The 16,760-nt window shown below is 45.5% G+C and overlaps 1 protein-coding gene across 1 annotated transcript in view; it reads left to right on the forward strand.

The window, feature by feature from the left end:
* The window catches only part of MBOAT4 (membrane bound O-acyltransferase domain containing 4), an 11,365-nt gene extending 1,560 nt beyond the window's left edge, over positions 1–9,805 (forward strand). Inside the window, exons 2-3 of the mRNA XM_011944543.1 lie at positions 2,718–2,942; positions 8,570–9,805. Of these exons, the coding sequence (XP_011799933.1) occupies positions 2,718–2,942; positions 8,570–9,533 (1,189 nt within the window). The 3' untranslated portion in view covers positions 9,534–9,805. The remainder of the gene's footprint in view (positions 1–2,717; positions 2,943–8,569) is intronic.
* The last annotated feature ends 6,955 nt before the right edge of the window (positions 9,806–16,760 follow it).

Here is a 16,760-nt window from a genome sequence, read left to right on the forward strand (position 1 = left end):
TTTTTAGTAGAAACAGGGTTTCACCATGTTAGCCAGGCTGGCCTTGAACAGTGATCTGCCCGCCTCAGCCTCCCAAAGTGCTGGGATTACAAGCATGAGCCACCACGCCCAGCTTTTCCACACTTTTTCTGACCCCTTCATTCAACTTTATTAATTTGGCACCAATTAAAAAACAAGCCTCCATATAATGCAGAAGGAAGAACCAAGTGTGCACAATGTGAACCTTCCCTGGCCTCTGCAGATCCGCATCTCCTTGGCTTCTGAGAGAGGCATGATTCACAAACCATTTCATCAATGTGGGTATTTTACAACATTAAATAAACACTGGCCAGGCACCCTGGCTCACGCCTGTAATCCCAAGACTTTGGGAAGCCAAGGCAGGAGGATTGCATGAGTCTGGGAGTTCGAGACCAGCCTGGGCAACACGGGAAATCCCCATCTCTACGAAAACTATTTTAAAAATTAGCCAAGTATGGTGGTGTGTGCCAATAGTCCCAGCTACTAGGGACGCTGAGGTGGGAGAATTTCTTAAGCTGGGGAGGTCAAGGCTGCAGTGAGTCATGATCTTGCCACTGCACTCCAGCCTGGGCAACAGGGACCCTGTCTTAAAAACAAGACAAACACTGCTCTTTTCCTCCCTGGCCACCTGAAAATTGGCCACTGTGATGAAAGACACAGCAGCTATCCAGACAAAGGAGTTCATAATCAACTGACAACTTCGGTGGAAACATATGGTCGTGGTCATCCTTCACTCTGGGAAGGCAACAGTACTGAGAAAGAAATTTGGGGAAAACTAGCCAAAATGTACAAGATCTCCTGGACATGATATATAAAATGGAGATCATCTTTGTATTTAGATTCTGACCGCATTTTGTTGTAGCAAGATAACTGGCATGATTTATGATTCCCTGGATTATGCAAAAAAAAAGTGAACCCAAGCATAATCTTGTAAGACATAGCCCAGATGAGAGAAAAAGACACCAAGAAAACAGCAAAAGGAATGCAAGGACCGAATGAAGAAAGTCAGGGGGCCCCAAAAGCCAGTGTTGGTGCTGTCAAAAAGGAGTCCAGATTCTGCAATGGCCGGGCGCGGTGACTCACGCCTATAACCCCAGGACTTTGGGAGGCCAAGGTGGGCAGATCACCTTAGGTACAGTGTCTAACACTGTACCGGGAGTTTGAGACAGTGTCTAAGACGGAGGCTAAGAGTTAAAGAGCAGCCTGACCAACATGGCGAAACCCTGTCTCTACTAAAAATGCAAAAATTAGCCAGGCATAGTGGCAGGTGCCTGTAATCCCAGCTACTCCGGAGGCTGAGGCAGGAGGATCGCTTGAACCCGGGAGACAGAGGTTGCAGTGAGCCAAGGTCGCACCACTGCACTCCAGCCCAGGCAACAGAGTGAGACTCCATCTAAAAAAAAGAAAAAAAGATTCTGCAATGACTTCATCTGCGGTGATTGTGCCGATTTTTCATGACAGGACATAATAAACTGTAACAACCTTTTGGGTTTTTTTAGAGACAAGATCTTGCACTGTTACCCAAACTGGAGTGCAATGGTGCGATCATGGCTCAAGTGTAGCCTCTAACTCCTGGGCTCAAGTGATCTTCCCCCCTCAGACTCCTGAGTAGCTAGGACTACAGGTGTGCCACCATGCATGGCTATTAAAAATTTTTTTTGTAGAGATGAGATCTTGCTATATTGCCCAGGCTGCTCTCAAACTCTGGCCTCTAGTGATATTCCCTCCTTGGACTCCCACAGTGCTGAGATTACAAGTGTGAGCCACTGTGCCTGGCCTAAACTGTATAAACTTTAGTAAAACAAAATCCTAACTCATAAGATCTTAAGGTGCAGTAGTGAGGATGAAGGGTGGATATAAAGATTTTTCTGAGTTTTCACTTTTCAAAGGGAAGTATTGAGTCTCCTTTCTCTGTCAGCCTCTGGAATGCTTCCGGGTAGCACAACCCGGTGAAAAGGAAGGCGCTCGTCTTGAGAGGATGTCTTGGGCGCTCTTCGAGATCCTTTACACTAGGTTCACAGCACGTTTCAGTCAGACGACGTACCAGGAGATTTCAAAGATGTCCTTGCTAGCCAGACTTCCAGGACTGTCAGGGGCAGGTGGTGGAATACCTTGGGTGGGAATCGCTTGAATGGTGGGCATCAAAGAGAGAGGTTCCAGGGCCACTAAGGCAGGAATTAAGATTTGTCTCCAGGCCAGGGATGTGGCTCATGCCTGTAATCCTAGCACTTTGGGAGGCCAAGGCAGGAGGATCGCTTGAGGCCAGGAGTTTGAGACTGGGCAACATACCAAGACCCCATCTCTAAAAAAATAAAAAGTTAACAGGCATGGTGGTGCATGCCTTTAGTCCATCCCAGGTGGGAGGATCACTTGAGCCCAGGAGGTCAAGGCTGATGGTGAGCCATGATTGCAACTCTGTACTCACCCTGGGTGACAGAAAGAGACCCTATCTCAAAAAAAAAAAAAAAAAAAAAAAAGATTTGTCTCCAAGGCGGAAGTTTACAAATTTACCCTGGCTCTTTCTCCTGTGATTCTTTTCTTCTGAAGAACAAAAGGAAGGCCCCAGAGTGCTACCAGCACAGCTACTTTAGGTGTTGTGTGGGGCCTATCCAGATGGGGTTCCCTGGAGTGACATCTGCAGTGATTCCTTTGCTGCGTGGTTCTGAGTCATTCTCCCCAGGGTGTCCCTTCTCTTTCAGGTACCTCTTTCTCCTGGCTGGAGGAGGTGCCCTGGCCGTGGCTGCCATGGGTCCCTATGCCGTGCTCATCTTCACCCCTGCTGTCTGCGCCGTGGCTCTTCTCTGTTCCCTGGCCCCGCAGCAAGTCCACAGGTGGACCTTCTGCTTTCAGATGAGCTGGCAGACCTTGTGTCACCTGGGTCTGCACTACACTGAGTATTATCTGCATGAGCCTCCTTCTGTGAGGTAAGCAGCCTGTTCATTGGTCACGCTCAGCCCTCTCGCGGTTTTCTTGTACCATGGCGGTAGCAGAGAGAACCTGGGTGTTGGGGTTGGAATCCTGATTCTTCCACATTTGTCCAGTGTGACCTTGAGCAAGTCATTTTACCTCTTTCACACTCATATCTTTTTCTGGAAAAAGACATGGGGCTAACAACAGTGTGTTGCAAGATTGTCGTGAATGTTAATTAACCACCCAATGGGTTCACCTTCTCCACGGCCTAGACAGACAGGGGAATTGCAATAGAGAAAGAGTAATTCCCAGAGAACTGGCTATGCGGGAGACAGGAGTTTTATTATTACTCCAAGCATTCAGGGTCATCATAATCAGCTTCCCCGAGCATTTGGGGATCAGAGTATTTAAGGATAATTTGGTGGGTAGCGGGAGGCCAGTGAGTTGAGAGTGCTGATTGGTTGGGTTGGAGATGAAATCATAGGGAGTCGGACCTGTCTTCTTGTACTGAGTCAGATCCTGGGTGGGGGCCACAAGACCAGATGAGCCAGTTTATCGATCTGGATGGTGCCAGCTGACCCATCAAGGGCAGGGTCTGCAAAATATCTCAAGCACTGATCTCAGGCCTTAGAATAGTAATGTTATCCCCAGGAGCAATTTGGGGAGGGTCAGAACCTTGTCATCTCCAGCTGCAGGACTCCTAAACCATAATTTCTAATCTTGTGGCTAATTGTCAGTCCTACAAAGGCAGTCTAGTTTCCAGGCAAGAAGGGGGTTTGTTTTGGGAAAAGGCTGTGATCGTCTTTGTTTTAAACTATAAGCTATAAACTAAGTTCCTCCCAAAATGAGTCCCAGGAATGAACAAGGACAACTTGGAGGTTAGAAGCAAGATGGAGTTGGTTAGGTCAGACTTCTTTCACTGTCTCAGGTATAATTTTGCAACGGCAGTTTCATTAGAATGAATATAAATGTGATTCTGTGGCTAATCATCGCTGCCACGTGTTGCCTACCTGGTGCAGTGTTTGGCACTGAACAGTAGTTGTCATTGTGCCTGAGAGGGAGGGCAAAGCAGGAATCCTAGAGCCCACAGAGCAGGCCTGCCCAGAAGTGACTCAGCACTGTCTGGCAGCCTCAGCACGGGCTGAGTGGACACTCCACTTGCAGGTATCAATCTTCCCATGGTGGCTGCTGGGAGAGGCCGCTGCTGTGTCAGTGTTTCTCTTCCTTCAGACTCAGCTGTTCCCATCTTGCTGAAGAAGAATAGGCACCCCATCTAGAAAACAGAAATCAAGAGCTAATTACAGTCTAGAGAAGTGTTGTCATGAATCAGCAAGATCCGTGAGATGAGGGGAAACATTGCTTTGTGATCTGGAGATCCCATGTTCCTGGCTGTCTCTGGTGATCACAATTGGCTTCAGGGTCACTTGGCGCACAGAGGCTGTGATGCTCCAGGTGGTCACCCATCTGATTCTAGCCTGTGGTTGGTTCACTTGCTTTGCCATCCTGACTATACCCAGAATTTCTGTTTTTTTTTTCCTATGAAGACTATTTTCAGCCGGGCACAGTGGCTCACTCCCATAATCCCAACATTTTGGGAGGCCGAGGTGGGCAGATCACTTGAGGCCAGGAGTTCAAGACCAGCCTGGCCAACATGGCGAAACCCCATATCTGCTAAAAATACAAAAATTAGCTGGGCATAGTGGCGGATGCCCGGAATCCCAGCTACTCGGGAGGCTGAGACAGGAGATTGCATCACTGCACTCCAGCCTGGGTGACAGAGGGAGACACTGCCTCAAAAAAAAAAAAAAAAAAATACACTATTTTCACCAAAAGCTTCAGGTTGGCTGCTCTAAGGAAAAGGAAAGATGGCAGGTGGGTGGGGTGTAGGAAGTACCAAATGGGATGGAGTGAATCAGGATTTCAGTAGGGAGCTGGGGCCTGATGAGGCTGGGAGGGCAAGTTGAACAGGAGCTGGCTGGATGTGAGGGAGGCTGGAGCAGACCTGGAATGGGGGACTCTGCTAGTCCAGCAGGGCTGCTGCCATCACACGGTGCCACAGACTGGGTGACTCAAACAACAAAAATTCATTTCCTCACAGTTCTGGAGGCTGAAAGTCACTGATGATGGCGTCAGCAGGGCTGGGTTCTTCTGAGGCCATTCTCGTGGCTTGCAGGTGGCAGTGTCCCCTTGTGTCCGTGTGATGGTCACTCTTCTGTCTGTGCATGCATCGGTGTCCTAATTGTTCTCATAAGGACTCTGTGCATATTAGATTAGTGCCATCCTAATGACCTCATTTAACCTTAATCACATCTTCAAAGACCCTAACTCCACATACAGCCGCATTCTGAGGTACTGGGGTCAGGCCATTAGCATAGGAATTTTGGGGGCACATTCAGTCCATAAAAGAGAGTGAGTGAGCAGGGTTTGGTGGCATTTGGAGGCTACCTTGCTTCCAGTGAGAATCAGTCAAGTAAGCAGGTCAGTTTTTCTTAAATCTTCAGACAGACGGATGGAGACAGCAGCAGCTGGAAGACTGTTGTTTTCTCTCCACAGGACAGCGTTTCTGATTGTAGAGTGTGTCATTGTAATTTTCTTTCCCTTTTTTTTTTTTTTTGAGACAGGGTCTCGCTCTGTTGCCCAGGCTGGAGTGCAGTGGCATGCTCATGGCTCACTGCAGCCTCGACCTCCCAGGCTCAAGCAATCCTCCCACCTCAGCCTCCTCAGTAGCTGGGACCACAGGCATGCGCCACCACATAGGGCTAATTTTTCATATTTTTTTGTAGAAATGGGGTTTTGCCATGTTGCCCAGGCTGCTCTCAAACTCTTGGGCTCAAGTGATCAGCCCACCTCACCTCAGCCTCCCAAAGTGCTGGGATTACAGGCGTGAGCCACTGTACCCAGCCTAATTTTCATTCGTTGTTCTCCTCAATGATCTTGCCAGCAGAATCTTTGATGGTGAAGCAGTAAGAGCTCAGGTGATTGGTTAAGACCATATTTCAAACTGCTAATGGCTCAGCACACACTGTGATCCATTCCTTAGTACAAATCCCACATTAGGCAAAGTCTTACAGCCAGGACCCGGTTTGTATTTAAAATCTTCAGCTTCCTATCTTTTCTTCACTACCGAGTTTTTGTTTCCTCTATGGCAAATTTCTCCCAAGTCTCGGATCCTAATTGTTGTAGGCCTTTCTTGGAAATATTATAATCAACATTTCCCACAATGTTCCTCATCATTCTCTTATTTGCATCTCTGACTAATGTTTAATTTCCCCATTTACTTGATCCTGCCTGATGTCACCCTAAATAACAAACAGAAAGAGGCTCCCTAAAAGAAAATGATGGGGCTGGGCATGGTGGCTCACACCTATAATCCCAGCCCTTTGGGAGACTGAGGCAGGTGGATCACTTGAGCCTAGGAGTTTGAGACCAGCCTGGCCAACATAGCGAAACCCTGTCTCTACAAAAAAAAAACCCCACAGAAATTAACTAGGTGTGGTAGCACATGTCTGTAGTCCCAGCTTCTCAGGAGGGAGAGAGGGGAGGATCACCTGAGTCTGGGAGGCAGTAGTTGCAGTGAGCCAAGATGGTGCCACTGCACTCCAGGCTGGGTGATAGAGTGAGACCGTGTCTCAGGAAAAACAAAACAAGAAAAAAGAAAAGAAAAGAAAACGATGCTTATGGCTGGGAGCAGTGGCTCACACCTGTAATCCTAGCACTTTGGGAGGCCGAGGCAGGCGGATCACCTGAGATCAGGAGTTCAAGACCAGCCTGGCAGACATGGCGAAACCCTGTCTCTACTAAAAATACAAAAATTAGCTGGGCGTGGTGGCGTGCAACTGTAATTCCAGCTACTCAGGAGGCTGAGGCAGGAGAGTCGCTTGAACCCAGGAGGCAGCAAAGGTTGCAGTGGGCTGAGATTGCGCCACTGCACTCCAGCCTGGGCCGCAGAGTGAGACTCCGTCTCCAAAAATAAAAAATAAAAAAAGAAAATGATACGTATTTAGGGATTGGGCATTACAGTGGGAATATGTGTGCCATAGTATGTGTATTCAGGTAGGTAAAGGAAGACAAAGTTTTTGTTTGTTTGGTTGGTTGGTTGGTTTTTTTGAGATGGAGTCTCTCTCTGTCACCAGGCTGGCATGCAGTGACACAATCTCAGCTCACTGCAACCTCCGCCTCCCAGGTTCCAGTGATTCTCCTGCCTCAGCCTCCCGAGTAGCTGGGACTACAGGCACGCACCACCACGCCCAGCTAATTTTTGTATTTTTAGTAGAGATGGGGTTTCACCGTATTGGCCAGGATGGTCTCGATCTCTTGACCTTGTGATCCATCTACCTCGGCCTCCCAAAGTGCTGAGATTACAGGTGTGAGCCACCACACCCAGCCAGTAAGAGAAAGTGTTTTAAGAGAAAAATAAGGAGGATTACACAATTGTGTTGAAATCATTATCCTTGAATACAGGATCAATGACAAGGGTGATGCCAGTCTGTGGTTGGGCAGGCAGTGGCTGGGCAGGTGACCTCACAAAAGTATTTTTTTGGGTAGGGTTGCAATGGTTTTTGTGCAAGGTTGTGGTTTTTGCAGTCTTTTGTGGTAGTTTTTGTTATCTGACATACAAGCATTGAGAACCCTCTCTTCACACCTTTCCCTGGCTCTGTTTGTCAGAATTGTTTTGTTTTGTTTTGCTTTTTAACACAAGTGATTTCATTTTTTTTTTCTTTTTCGTTTTCTTTTTCTTTTTTTTTTTGAGACAGGGTCTCACTTGGATGCCTAGGCTGGAGTGCAGTGGTGCAATCATAACTCACTGCAGCCTTGAACTCCTGGGCTCAAGGGTTCCACCCATGTCAGCCTCCCAAAGTGATGGGATTACAGGCATGACCCACCGCACCCAGCCATGATTCCATTTTTATTTCCACAGCTTTCAAATTGGAGTAATGTGTGGTTCTGAATTAAGTCAAGAGTCTTCAGCTGTTAAAGTAAAATTTCCCAGGCAAATTCTCCTATTCAGGATGGCAGATTTCAGGATAGAAGATGGGATGGATCTCTGAGATCCCTGGGAAGCTTCTCAAGTTGAACATGAGTGTAAATGTGTGCATCTTTTTTTCTTTAAAACAAACAAAATATATATGCGATATACATACATATTCCTACAGATATACATATACTTATTTATAAAAAGCACATGATCATTACAAAAAATTCAAACAAAGCAAAAAGTGAAAGATCTTCTTATTCTAATCTCATTCCCTAGAGGTAACTACTCTTAAAAGTTTGGGGTATATTAGCTCCACTGTATACTTAAGATGTGTAAATATTGCTGGGGGTGGTGGCTTATACCTGTAATCCCAGTTTACACTCCCAAAGTGTAATCCCAGCACTTTGGGAGGCCGAGACTGACAGATTGCTTAAGCCCAGGAGTTTGAGATCAGCCTGGGCAACATAGTAAGACCCCATCTCTATAAAAAATAAATAAGATTGATTTATTTTAAGATTTATTTTTTGTGGGGTCCTTCAGGCCATGAGATTAATCTTAGCTATACAGACCTATGTATTTCCTGTGAGATCATGTATGACAGACTGGAATAATAGAAAGAGAATAAATACAGAGTGTTTTTATGTTTTAAAAAAAATTATCTTGCAGGTTCTGCATCACTCTTTCTTCTCTCATGCTCTTGACCCAGAGGGTCACATCCCTCTCTCTGGACATTTGTGAGGGGAAAGTGGAGGCAGCATCTGGAGGCATCAGGAGCAGGAGCTCTTTGTCTGAGCATGTGTGTAAGGCACTGCCCTATTTCAGCTACTTGCTCTTTTTCCCTGCTCTCCTAGGAGGCTCTCTGTGCTCCTTCCAGCGATTTCAGGCTTGTGTTCAAGGGTCCAGTGCTTTGTATCCCAGGCACTCTTTCTGGGCTCTGAGCTGGAGGGGTCTGCAGATTCTTGGACTAGAATGCATAAACGTGGCAGTGAGCAGGATGGTGGATGCAGGAGCAGGACTGACCGATTGCCAGCAATTTGAGTGCATCTATGTTGTGTGGACCACAGCTGGGCTTTTCAAGCTCACCTACTACTCCCACTGGATCCTGGATGACTCCCTCCTCCACGCAGCGGGCTTTGGGTCTGAGCTTGGTCAGAGCCCTGGAGAGGAGGGATATGTCCCTGATGCGGACATCTGGACCCTGGAAAGAACCCACAGGATATCTGTGTTTGCAAGAAAGTGGAACCAAAGCACAGCTCGATGGCTCCGACGGCTTGTATTTCAGCACAGCAGGGCATGGCCGTTGTTGCAGACATTTGCCTTCTCTGCCTGGTGGCACGGACTCCATCCAGGACAGGTGTTTGGTTTCCTTTGCTGGGCTGTGATGGTGGAAGCTGACTACCTGATTCACTCCTTTGCCAATGAGTTTATCAGATCCTGGCCCATGAGGCTGTTCTACAGAACCCTCACCTGGGCCCACACCCAGTTGATCATTGCCTACATCATGCTGGCTGTGGAAGTCAGGAGCCTCTCCTCTCTCTGGTTGCTCTGTAATTCGTACAACAGTGTCTTTCCCATGGTGTACTGTATTCTGCTTTTGCTATTGGTGAAGAGAAAGCACAAATGTAAGTGACATCTTTCCCTGGCTTTCATCTTATACACCCATGAAACAGTTTAGAAAGTGCCAGATGATGCATCAATAATGCGTACATCTGAACTTTTCCATAATAAAAATTTTTCTAAAGTTTTAGATGAATATACCCAGTGACTTGCAGTAGGAATTTGTGTATCTACTTTAGCAAGCTATTCTGCTGGTACTGAGGATATGAAAGGGAAAAATTTGTGGTTTCTTCCCATAAGGTTTACAGTTTAGATGGGGAAGCAAAGATTAAGTAAAGTGATACATAAAAACATAAGGTGCTGTGAATGAGATGGCAAACATTCTACATATAGACACCCCAAAATTGAGTGTTCAGTTGGCCCACCTGATCCTGGAATGGGAACTTTAGCAACACAAAACCAAAACAAAACCTAACTCATTATCACATTGGTTTGTTATGTGGACTACAGACTCATATCCATTATTAAGTTTGAAAATTTTTTTCTAAATTTGAAAATTTGGGCCAGGTGCAGTGGTTCATACCTGTAATCCCAGCACTTTGCAAGGCTGAGGTGGAAGGATTGCTTGAGGCCAGGAGTTTGAGAACAGATTGGGCAACAGAGCAAGACCTTGTCTCAAAATATATATATGTGTGTGTGTGTGTGTGTGTGTGTGTGTGTGTATGTATATGTATATTTGGGTGGGCTTGATGTATGCACCTAAAGACCTAGCTCCTCTGGAGGCTGAGAAGGATCTCTTGAGTCCAGGAGTTCAAGGCTGCAGTGAGCTGTGATTGTGCCACTGCACCCCAGCCTGGATGACAGAGGAAGGCCCCATATGCTAAAAAACTTTTTTGGGCCGGGTGCGGTGGCTCACACCTGTAATCCCAGCACTTTGGGAGGCCAAGGCGGGCAGATCAGAAAGTCAGGAGTTCAAGACCAGCCTGGCCAATATGGTGAAACACCGTCTCTACTAAAAATACAAAAATTAGCCGGACGTGGTGGCGGGTGCCTATAGTCCCAGCTACTCGGGAGGCTGAGGCAGGAGAATTGCTTGAATTCGGGGTGTGGAGGTTGCAGTGAGCCGAGATCACACCACCACACTCCAGCCTGGGCAACAGAGCAAGACTGTATCTCAAAAAAAAAAAAAATTTTTTTTTGAAAATTTGAAAAATTTGTCCTAAAAATAAATGGCTGATATTATTCCCAGAGATATGTTAATAAAGTAAAAACCCACATGATAACTATTTACATAATTGTTAAATACACAGCTGACTCATGAACATGTCTTACAAAGAGATCAATAACAGGAAGTAAACACTACTTTAATATGACTTTGAGGGTGGGTTTGATTCTTGTTTTTCTTGGCATATCCTAAATAACTCCCTCTGTTTCTTCCTGTTAGAATTTAAAATACACAAGAGAAAAGTATCAGGACTTCCAAATTATGCAGTAGCAATATCATTTAACTAGCACTTACAAATTACTGCCACATCTGCAGGTCACCTGTACTGTTATGTAATTACCATTTTTCTTCAATCAACTTTAACTTACTTATAAAACTTACCCTGCTTCTAAGCAATGGCAGTGATGAAAATTGGATTTGGTGTAGTAAATCTATTTTACTCCAGTACTCACTAAAAGAGACACATTCTTGTTCAAAAAAAAAAAAAAGAAAGAAAGAAAAAGCCTCTTTATTTGTGTACTGTGTAAAACCATCTGCTTATCTAGGGTGACATGTATCCCACCATATGAAACATTGTGCGGGTATCTCAGCTTGAGTATTCCAAACCAATCCTTCTCACACTTTTCAAAATGTAAAATTGCACATAAGCTTTTTGATGTAGTTTGGGTCTGTGTCCCCACCCAAATCTCACATCGAATTGTAATCCCCAGAGCTGGAAGAGGGGCCTGGTGGGAGGTGATTAAATCATGGGGGTGGATTTCCCCCTTGCTGTTCTCATAATAGTGAGTGAGTTCTCACAAGATCTGGTTGTTCATAAAAGTGTGTAGTACCTTCCCGCTCTTTCTCTTCCTCCTGCTCCAGCCATGTAAAACGTGCCTCCTGCCTCTTCACCTTCTGCCAGGATTTTAAGTTGCCTGAGGCCTCCCCAGCCACGCTTCCTGTACAGCCTGTGAAACTGTGAGCCAATTAAACTTCTTTTCTTTATTAATTACCCAGTCTCAGGTAGTTCTTTTTTTTTCTTTTTTTCTTTTTTTCTTTTTTGTGGGAGACAGGGTCTTGCTCTGTCACCCAGTGAGCCAAGATTCTGCCACTGCTCTGCAGCCTGGAAGACAGAGCGAGACTTCATCTCGCTCACTGCAACCTCTGCCTCTTGGGTTCAAGTGACTATTCTTCAAGTGACTATTCTCGCTCCAACCAACCAACCAAAACAAAAAAATACATATATATGTATATTTTGTTTTCTCAAAATATACATATATATTTTGTTTTCCCAAACAGTAGATTCACACTAATTTCTATTTTGTAGCCTGCTTTTTAAACTTTATGTCTATAAGCATTTTTCTACAATGTAATTTTTAATAACCACCTAATACAGTCATAGTTGATTTAATTGATCTTCTGCTAACTTTCAGATTTTTAAAATTTTTTGTAGAAATAGGGTCTCACTATTTTGTCCAGGCTGGTCTGAAACTCCCGCCTCCAACTCCCAAAGCACTGGGATTACAGGCCTGAGCCACCACACCTGGCCTTAAGATTGTTTTGATTTTTCAATACCATAATTAGTAAAGCAATGACAATCTTCTGTCTGTGACTAATTCCCTAAGATTACAATACAGGGAGTTAGTAGGTCAAATGGTATGCATATTTTGAAGGTGTATAGGGAAAACAAACCATTTTTTTCCCTCTACTCACACATCTCTCAATACTTCTGATCACCAGATGTATGATTTTTTTTCTCCCCCATCCTGACCAATTCTCCAGCACCAGCTGTGTGTCCTATAATTCAGTTCATGTCTGATACTGACTACCTCGAGTTAGCATCAGATCCCACAGGGTGAGGGCCCAGTCCCACAAGATTGTCCCTCCCTTCAGATGCAATCACAAGTAGCAGGTCCCTAGAAAACCCACAATGTCTGTCTGACTTGGCTACAAATCAGAGGTTCTCACAACCCCTTTCTTGCGTTTGACCATTTGCTAGAGCAGCTCACAGAACATAGGAAAGTACTTTACTTTATTACCTGTTTACCCTAAGGGATACAACTCAGGAACAGAAGGACATTTATCATGTAAGGCAGGGGTCCCCAACCCCCGAGCCCCACAACCCCCAGGCCAGAGGCCAGTATCAGTCCGTGGCCTGTTAGGAATCGGGCAGCAGAGCAGGAGGTAAGCAGCTGATGAGCGAGCATTACTACCTGAGCTCCACCTCCTGTTAGGTTAGTGGTGGCATTAGACTCTCACAGGATCACAAGCTCTATTGTGCATTGCACATGCAAGGGATCTAGAGATCTATGAAAATCTAATGCCTGATGATCTGAGGTGGAACAGTTTCATCCCAAAACCATCCCCCGCCTCCCTGTCCATGGAAAAACTGTCTTCCACAAAACCAGTCCCTGATGCCAAAAAGATTGGGGACCACTAACCTAAGAGACCTCAAAGATGTTAGGAGCTGTGTGCCAGGAAATGAGGGTAGCAACCAAATTTTTTTTTTTTTTTTTTTTAAAGACAGGGTCTCACTCTGTCACCCAGGCTGGAACACAGTGGCATGATCATGGCTCACTGCGGCCTCTACCTCAAGCCTTAGGTGATTCTGCGACCTCAGCTTCCTAGGTAGCTGGGACCACAGGCACGTGCCACCATACCTGGCTAATTTTTTGTATTTATGTAGAGACAGGGTTTTGCCATGTTTCCCAGGCTGGTCTCAAATTCCTGGGCTCAAGCAATCCGCCTGGCTTGGCCTCCCAATATATTTCTTATTATATCACAACATTATAGAAGGCTTTTAATATTTACTACCAAATTACATTTTAGAAGGTTCAGACCAACTACTTACACCCCCACCTAAAATGTATGAGAGTGATCATTTTCATATGTACTACCTGGGTATTATAATTTCTTAGAAACACTGGGTATTATAATTTTTACAGATCTTTGCCAAATTTGTAGGTTATATAAAGTATGATATTGATATTTAAATTTCATTTATTTGATTACTAATGAGAATAATGCCCCTTCCTGCACTCTTTATTTGCCACTTATGGGTTTTTATTCAGAAATTGCCTGTTTATATATTTTGCTATTTCTCTCTTGGGCCTTTTACCTTTTCCTTATTTATTTGTGAGGTTTTAAAGCATTCTCCTAAGCCTGGGCATCATGGTGAAACCCCATCTCTACAAAAAAAAAAAAAAAATTAGCCAGGCATGGTGGTGCGTGCCTGTAGACCCAGCTACTAGGGAGGCTGAGGTAGGAGGATCCCGTAAGCCCAGGGAGATCAAGGGTGCAGGATTAGATGAAGGTATGCATTTTTGGTAAGAATATCATGGAAATTGTGTGCTTTTCAGTACATCATATCTGGGGGTACATGATATAGATTTTTTTTTTTTTTTTTAGTTTTAAGATGGGGTCTGGCTCTGCCACCCAGGCTGGAGTGCAGTGGTGAAATCTTGGCTCACTGCAATCTTTGCCTCCTGGGCTTCAGCGATCCTCCCACCTCAGCCTCTGGAGTAGCTGGGACCACAGGCCCGCAGCACCACATTTGGCTAAGTTTTGTATTTTTACAGAGATGAGGCTTATTATACTGCCTAGGCTGATCTTGAACTCCTGCTCTTCAGGGATCCACCCGCCTTTGCCTCCGAAAGTGCTGGGAATACAGGCGTGAGCCACCACTCCTGGGCCACAGGATTTACATCAGAAAAAAGTCAAGTACTGTACATGAGTTTCAGGAGCAGGAGAGAAATAAGGGAAGAGTTGTATAAAGAAGGGTGGTCGACTGTCTTGCTGGCATTCACTTTCCCCCGTGTCTTGAGATCAGACGTGGCTGTGTGACTTGCTCCGGCAATGAAAGGGGAGTAGAGGAGGAGCGTGTGACCTCCAGGTAGGAGATCTAACAGCCACCATGGAGGCCTCCATGCTTGTTTCCGAGTCCGCCAGAAGACGGACAGTGCTACTGATAGCCCAGATTCCTGAGACAATACTCCAGTAAAGTCACAGCCAATCTGTGATGTAGTGAGAAATAAACCTTTGTTGTTAGCCCTGAGATTTGGGAGTCGTTCGCTGCTGCAGCATAATTGAGCCCATCTGGACTCCATCAGGGAGTTTTCCAACCCGAATAAATGTCCACAATGGGCCATGCAGGGTTCTAGGTGGGTACCCAAAATGTCATGTAAGCTGGGCACACTGGCTCACGCCTGCAATCCCAACACTTTGGAAGGCTGAGGCAGGCAGATCACTTGAGGTCAGGAGTTCAAGACCAGCCCGACCAACATGGTAAAACTCCATCTCTACTAAAAATACAAAAATGAGTTGGGTGTGGTGGTGGGTGCCTGTAATCCCAGCTACTTGGGAGGCTGAGGCAGGAGAATTGCTTATGCCGGGGAGGCGGAGGTTGCAGTGAGCCAAGATCACACCACTGTATTCCAGCCTGGGTGACAGAGCCAGACTCCATCTCAAAAAAACAAAACAAAACAAAAAATGTCATGTAAGATGTGTCATTCTGAGCATAACTTTTCCCTACCTTCCTATCCAAGCAGATGGCAGGTTCTGGGTTCATTGTCTCAGGACGAATGTTAAAGGAAGAATACATTGGTGAATAAGGTTTATCCATATTAAGATTATACTATGTGTCTTTGAATCAAATTCATCTTTGTGATAAAACAAAGAGCCTCTGAGGAAAACCAAAATGAAGTGTTTTCCCTAGGGTTCAGTCCTGGGGCAGCCTAACTGGATTTGGGTGCAAAAAATGTAAAATATTCTCTAACTTTAACCCTCATCAGCCTGACTTTGTACACCAGTTGTTAGGGTCTTCCTAGGCCAGTGGGTGGCTCCAATATTTAAAACTGTAAAAACGAAGCTTTGGTGTGTTCTCTTGTTTCCTCAGTGGTGAGTTCTCCGAATTTGTTTTCTTCCTGCGCTGTTGAGTGATCCTCTTTGCACGGAGACCCCCTGGCTGGATGGCCAGACGTGCCTGCTTGTGGGTCTCACTAAAGGGAGAGGCACAGGATTTTCCCAGCATTAGGGATGCAAACGAGGTGCTGCTGAGCAGAGGGCCCGGTGGCTGCTCTTCCAGACTTGGTATTCTTATCCTCGCTACTGCAGGAAACATGTTCTCTCCGGCCCAGAATGGAGGGTGAGACGGAGACGCATGTGTACGTGGAGCTACGCAGGCATCTGCCAGCTTGGCTGCTCCCCTGCGGCCCCCCAAGTTCTCTCCCTGCAAGTTGCCTCAATAAGTCCCCTCCTGCTCCTGGATTCCACCACTTGCAGCGATGACGGCCTCTTTGGTAGGGCTCCCACCTTTTATGGTAGTATTCTTCCACGCTTGCTAGCAGCATTTTAGGCTGCAGTTTCCCTGTTCAATACGATCCCGTATGTTTTCGTTTTCTCAGAAATGTCTTAGTTTCAGATCCACCAAGGCTTCCCTTTCTTGTTTTAACTTTGCCAATGTATTTTTCTGTTCTTTTTTGTTTTGTATTGTTTTGAGACAGTCTTGCTCTGCTGTGCAGGCTGAAGTGCAGTGGTACAATCTCGGCTTACTGCAACCTCTGCCTACCAGGTTCAAGCGATTCTCCTGCTTCAGCTTCCAGAGTAGCTGGGATTACAGGCATGAGCCACCACACCCGGCTAATTTTTTTTTTTTTTTTTTTTTTTTTTGTAGAGAGGGGATTTCACCATGTTGGCGGGGCTGCTCTCAAACTCCTGACCTCAAGTGATCTGCCCACCTCAGCCTCCCAAAGTTCTGGGATTACCACTATGCCTGGCCTATTTCTCTGATACACACACACACACACACACAAAGTGTATCATTTCTAAGATTTGGTGCAGGAGTAGGGATAGGGAGGATCACATGCTTAGTCCACTAGATAGTTAAAATGTGTTTTTAAAGAGTTTGTCCACTTAAAAGAGGAAACTGCTTAGCAATACAGGTAATTGGTAAGAAACAGTGAAAGTAACGGCTAACATCTATCATTCACTCCCTATCTATGTGAGCTGTCTGCGGGTTACATTTAAATCTCACCACCACTTTATGAGGTAGATACTATTAGTATATTCACTTCACACATGTGGAAATGGGACACAGGT

The sequence above is a fragment of the Colobus angolensis genome, unplaced genomic scaffold (genome assembly GCF_000951035.1).
Source record: "Colobus angolensis palliatus isolate OR3802 unplaced genomic scaffold, Cang.pa_1.0 Scaffold233, whole genome shotgun sequence".
Lineage (NCBI taxonomy): Eukaryota > Metazoa > Chordata > Mammalia > Primates > Cercopithecidae > Colobus > Colobus angolensis.